The sequence below is a fragment of the Megalobrama amblycephala genome, linkage group LG16 (genome assembly GCF_018812025.1).
Source record: "Megalobrama amblycephala isolate DHTTF-2021 linkage group LG16, ASM1881202v1, whole genome shotgun sequence".
Taxonomy (NCBI): domain Eukaryota; kingdom Metazoa; phylum Chordata; class Actinopteri; order Cypriniformes; family Xenocyprididae; genus Megalobrama; species Megalobrama amblycephala.
This window is the reverse complement of record NC_063059.1, coordinates 8,070,669-8,077,183: the sequence shown is the minus strand read 5'-3', so window position 1 is coordinate 8,077,183 and position 6,515 is coordinate 8,070,669. Positions and strand designations below refer to the sequence as shown.

At 34.7% G+C, this 6,515-nt stretch overlaps 1 protein-coding gene across 1 annotated transcript; it reads left to right on the top strand.

The window, feature by feature from the left end:
* Nucleotides 1–408: 408 nt before the first annotated feature.
* mmp13b (matrix metallopeptidase 13b) lies at nt 409–3,609 on the top strand. The gene is given in 11 exon segments (XM_048161966.1): nt 409–568; nt 659–897; nt 985–1,133; nt 1,268–1,393; nt 1,578–1,733; nt 1,819–1,939; nt 2,071–2,185; nt 2,187–2,205; nt 2,587–2,746; nt 2,994–3,097; nt 3,209–3,609. Coding segments are annotated over 11 exon segments (1,386 nt in total). The 5' UTR covers nt 409–472; the 3' UTR covers nt 3,310–3,609.
* The last annotated feature ends 2,906 nt before the right edge of the window (nt 3,610–6,515 follow it).

Genomic DNA, 6,515 nt, shown 5'->3' with positions numbered 1-6,515 from the left:
TGAATGTCTATGATTCATTATTCCTTTCCAGCAGTCTGGAAATATAATATTCATTTTTTAAATGAAGTTGGCATAGCATCATTCAGGCCTTAAAATAGATTTCTTGTGTATTTTTTAAATCATATATGAGCAAGTCTGAGAGGTATGTACTATGAGGGCTTCTAAAACTCTAAAATCATAATAAACTATCAAAACAAGAAGCGCTAACATGACTTTATATCCTTTCATTACTCATGTCCTTTACCAAAATGAGTCAACAAATCACTTGCAGCTAAAAGTAGCACCGCAGCAGTGATATCATTGCTCACTCAGGTGTCTTAAAAGCAGTTTTTAACCACATTCTGCTGGCTGTGCGGATTGAGGAAGTGGCAGATTGGCCAAGGTACTTTTTACATGAATCACAAACAATTTTTGACAGGAGAGAGCACTATAAAGGACCCTGTCAGACTGAGCAGAACATCATCCGGTCAACATGGAGCGCACAGCTGTGGTATTGTTGTTGATCGCTGCACACGCTTTAGCAAAACCGATTTCAAGTGAGGAGAAAGACGATGTGTTGTTAGCTGAGGTATGAGAGCATTATTTTTGTGGGATAAAGATCTTTGCTTGTTGATTTTCTGTTCTTGAAATTGTATTTTTTTTTTATTTATTTTTTTAGCGATATCTTCGAAGGTACTATGGCATGCCGGCCGGTCTCCAGGGAGAAAGAAAAACATCTGATGTCATGAGCAAGAAAATTCGAGAGATGCAAGAGTTTTTTAAGTTGGAAGTGACGGGAAAGCTGGACGATGACACTTTGGAGATAATGGAAATGGCTCGCTGCGGAGTTCCAGATGTGGCCGAATATAATCACTTTCCACGAGACCTCAAATGGAAAACCACAGATGTGACCTTCAGGTTTGTTTTTGTACGTTAAATAGGTGAATGCGATAAAAAAAAAAGAGGCCGTTTTATTTTCAAAATATGTGTTTTATTCAATTTAAGGATTCTGAACTACACTCCTGACCTCAAGAAGGCGGATGTGGACAGAGCCGTTCGCAACGCTTTTAATGTCTGGAGCAGGGTGACTCCACTGAAGTTTAAGAAACTGTATGAGGGAAATGCTGATATCATGATCAGCTTTGGAGCAAGAGGTACCACTATTTTTATTATTCATTGAAATTAAAATGAAGGATATTTCTTCAATCAATCTCCTTGTATTATTCATTGAAGTTAAAATGAAGGATATTTCTTCAATCAATCTCCTTGTTTTGTATGCAAATGACAGAACATGGAGACTTCAACCCGTTTGATGGACCGGAGGGGCTTCTTGCTCATGCTTATCCCCCTGGAAATGGCATTGGTGGTGATACACACTTTGATGAGGATGAAACATGGACCAAAGACTTTCACGGTACAAAAAAATAACACATTTAGGCAGTAGCTGTAACACTGTTCAAAAGTTTGTTCAAAAACGATTTTTTAAATGCCTCATGCTCACCAATGTCGCATTTATTTGATAAAAAATACAGTAAAAACAGTGATATTGTGAAATATTATTACAGTCTGATTTCTTATCTTTTTATGTTCTTTTGCAGCATTCAATCTTTTCTTGGTCGCGGCCCACGAGTTTGGTCATGCTCTTGGTATGGCCCATTCCTCTGACCCTGGGTCACTGATGTACCCGGTGTACACCTACGGCAAGGGTTACCCTCTCGCTGAGGATGACATTAAGGGGATCCAGTCTCTCTATGGTGAGTAATATACCATTCTGACCAATAGATCATTCTTGAAGTCTTCATAGTCCTGATTCAACCTATGCTTTTGGGTTAATCGAAGGTGAAAACCCAAACCACGGAAAAGTCAATCCCAAACCCGACGCTCCAAGCAAGTGTGACCCTGAACTGAGTTTTGATGCTGTCACTGAACTCCGTGGAGAGACAATCATTTTCAAAGACAGGTACAAAAATAGTCCACAGTTCATTGTTGTGATAAAACTGTACCTGGCTGAACTTGCACATTTTTAAACTTTTGGATAATGTGTTATATCCTAATATGGTTAATTTTTTGTGATATTATCGTTCTTGGCAGGTTTTACTGGCGGCTACATGCACAAATGCCTGAGCCTGAACAAAACCTCATTAAAAATACCTGGCCTGAAATACCAAACAAAGTAGATGCTGCCTATGAGAACCCAGAGAAAGATATTCGTCATCATATTCAGTGGTTAGTTTTGAGATTCAAATGTCAAATGATAAGTCATGTTATTTTATCTTTATATACTGCTCAGCGTATTGTGAATGTTTTCTTTATCAACACTTAGTAATCTTGTTGTGCTTTTGTCATTTTATTTGTTTTTTTTTTTATATTTATTTTTTAAAATATTTTTTATTTTTTGTTTTTGTTCAGTTTTAGTAAATTCAGTACTTGAAAGTTATTTTATTTCAGTAGTTGTTTATTTTTTTTTAATTTCAGCTTTACTTCAATTACAAAAACACTTTTTAAAAATAGTTTAGCCTTTTTTAGTTAACAATAACATCACTGCAACACTTTGAGTTAGATTTAACTAACTCGTATTAATATTTTTATGATTGAAAAATATTACAGGTATCAAAATGTGGGCTCTCAATGGCTACAATCTAGTTGATGGCTATCCAAAATACATCCACAAACTGGGTCTCCCGAAAACTGTCCGCAAAATAGATGCAGCTGTTAACATCCGAGATACGGGCAAGACTCTACTTTTCGTAGATGAGGAATACTGGAGGTATGTTACAATCTTAGGGTATGTTTAGGGTCAGTAATTTCATTATAATGGCAATTAATAGGTCCTTTTCATTGCCATTAGAGTGAAATTACTGACCCTAAACATACAAGCTTGATAAAAATGCTCATTTTAGAAGAAAATTTCAGATGTCTATATATACATATATATTGAGTATTCTGATCCCAGAAGCAAATCCAACTGTCAACAGAATGCTAAAAAGCTAATGCAAGCTGCATCTCTTCTCCAGTTATGATGAGCAGACAGGCACCATGGATAGTGGATACCCACGATCCATTGAGGAAAACTTTCCCGGAATTGGAGATGAAGTGGATGCTGCTGCTTATCATTATGGTACGTGAAAATTAGTAATGTTACATAACTTTCTTATTGTGTCAGTTAATGTATTTGAACCAAGACATGAATGACTGAATGAAAAGATTTGTTGTTTCGCTTTTTTTACAGGATATTTATACTTCTACCATGATCATTTGCAGTTTGAATACAGTTTCGCCTCACGGAAAGTCATGCGCATCATGAGGGCCAACTCTATTCTCGGTTGTTGAGCACTTACAATGTGGATGTGCTATAGATTGTCAATTGTTATCAACTGCTGTGGAAATTCACATTCTTTTTTATGTGTTTTTAACTACTGAGCTGGTAAATCAGTAGAAATGTTCTCATTTATTTATAAACCATGATTCTGGAATCATGTCTGGGATATTTTGGTAAATTTAACTTCTGTGTGATTCTTTATCCAACGTGGAGCAAAGAAAGTGAAATAAAAATTGATTGAGCTGAAAACTGTAAATGTGTTATGCATCTACAATACCACTGTTAAAAAAATAAACAAATGCGCATGAAAATTTTCCTGGTGAGTTTTTGAATTTGTTACTTAAGTGTTAATGGATGTTATTTATTTTTGGGCTACGTCTACAGAGAATGCATAAGTAAATGAATACAGGGAATAAACAATAAATAGTGGACATTTAAATGAATATTAAAGTGACTTAATAGAAGCAGAAAATGAACTAAAGTGATATGGCAATAAGCAAAAAAATAAAATAAAATAACAAAAGAAAAACACATGTAAATTATACATAACTATCCATTCATAGTAATAAAAAAGAAGAAAAAAAGAATATGCATCTAATCACAAATTGCTATCCAAAGAAGACTGTTTGTCTCTGTCATGACTAATAAACATATATGAAAACCTTGAGTCCCTGCATGAACACACGTTTGTTTTTAGTCTCATTTCCAGCTGACCCTGTCTATGACTAGACTAAATGCTTTTGGCAATGAGATGACTGAAAACATTCTCAAAGGTTGCTCTGAATTACTCCCACCAGTCATGGTGTTTGGCTGCCTCAAGTGTTTATAGGGGATTTCAGTTAAAACCCATACTTTACCAAACATGTTTGCTTATGTGCCTGGTGTACTGTGGCCAACGTATCCTGCTGTGAGTTGGGGATTTTATAGGAAAACTCAGTTTTGAGAAGTTTTGCAATATTTGTGTATACATATTTTCAGATGTATGGCTCAGTAAAACAGAAAAGTTATTTTATTAAAGGAATAAAAAGATAAAACAGCATTTTTCATTATCATGTGTTTGGAATAATACCACAGTATAGTCAATATATAGGAATTAACCCCAAACAGCTTAAGAAAGCATTCAAATGCACTCACTCAAAGGCAGTTTGGTTAAGTTCCAGCGGTTTACCAGCAGTCTCTACTACAGGAGGATCTGAAGAGTCCACTTCCTTATGTGATTATGTTGTGTAGGTCATCCTTCAAAACAAAATATGGTTTTGGCAATAAATTCAAGTTAGGCTGCAAAGAGCGTAACTGTGTGGACTCAAACTTCACATTTCTTCACAGAAGAGGATCTAAGTGGTTACTGACACATTCTGTGGTTTAACTTGAGGAGCACATTGAGTTTTCACTTCTGTTTTGAGGGAAATGTATATATTTATGTACTTTTTGTTGACAATATCCTACCAACAAATTACAACATATTCATCTTATTTTATATCACATATGTTAAATTAAGGGTGATTGGGACAGTTTTTGAATTTCTCAAAATTTTTGTCACAAAACATCAGCTCAACACATGATACATTTCTGTAATACTGAAGATAACTATCCATTTGAGGGACAAACAATGGTAGCCTATATTATAATGTAAGGATGTGTGACATACACTTTTCTGTTAAATGAGCACTGAGTAAAAAAAAAAAAATTGGGGGGGAACATTTGGGTGATTGGGACACATTTGGGTGATTGAGACAGCACGTCTTTCCATTGATTTAGGGTAGTGTAAGCATATTTACTGTATTGCATATGTTAGATCATAATTTTATATAATTTTATATGCAATATTTCCTTTTCTGTTCATCATCGTTAAGAGTCCATGATTATGTTTGTTCAATTTTATTTCTCCATCCACAAAAGAAGTAATTGAAAACATTTAAAAATCAAGTAAACAAGTAAAAGATGCTATAGGTCCAAAATTCATACAAAAAAAGGGAAAAAAAGAGAAAGAAAAACTAAAATGATTTTTTTTTTTTTTTTTGGTAACATTTGGATGAGATGTTGGGTGGGCCCATCACCTATTAACAGTTTGACAAATATTTAACCTACAAAAAACTTTTATTACTGCAACGGTAAAATTATTACTGTAATCAGTAAATAAATAAAAAAATAAATAAAAAATAAAATAAAAAGAATTTAAATATAATGTTTATATTTTCTGAATTTGATTGTTTTACTTTAGTAAAATCTAGCTAGTTCATGAATAGGGGAGAGCGGGGTAAGTTGTCACATGGGTAAGTTGTCACACTCTTCATAACTCCAAAACTAGAGTCTCAAAAATCAAATAGCCACTTTGTGTGACTTCTTCTTCTATAGTCAACTTCCTGTTCACATGTGGTCAAGATCGCTCTAATCTGAGGTTAGCACAATTTTCTTATTTTTTGGCTTAAAAAGTAAAAGATTTGCACTTGAAATTTTAACTATCAATATAACTTTGTTAGATATGAATGTTAAAAAATATTTTTTTTTTCACAACATAGAGGAGACAATAACGTGTCTTTTGATACTTTAGCTGACGTGCTATGTTGAGCTCACCTTGAGATTTAGCCAACATTAGCACACATGTCAGTTTGGGGCAAGTTGTCTCAGTGACTTTGGGGCAAGTTGTCACGTGTGCCCCAGTACAAATAAACACATAGAACATGCTCAAAGGTTCAACATGTTAAGTCAGTTATGTTCAGAGGTTAAACATGTTAAGCGAGTTATTTGCAGTATTCCATTCAGTTATCATGGATCTATGTGCAAGCCAGAGAAAGTTTGAGTTTAAAGTTCAAAGTAAAGTGGTCTTGCCACTGTTGTGGCAAAAAATCAACTCAGACTCTACTGCATAAGAGACAAACACGTCCAATTGTCTTTAAAGCTTTTATTTCTTGCAAGAAAGGTCAGACAGGTCATACAGAAACACAAGTAGCTGCAGAGTGTAAGACAAAGAATGAAAGCTTCCCCTCACTTTTATATCTCTAACCTCCAAGGCCGAAGCCTCTGTCCTTTTACCATATTTGGAACATCCCTTAGTGGCTGTAACTTTCCACACATTGTTAGCACGGACATGTTTTTAACATACATCTTGCATTTCCCCATACTATATCTTGCTCTTTCTATTTCTAACATCTATGTTAACACTATGTTAAGCATTACCAATGAAGCCAACATCATATCATGTTCCATAAGCATCATA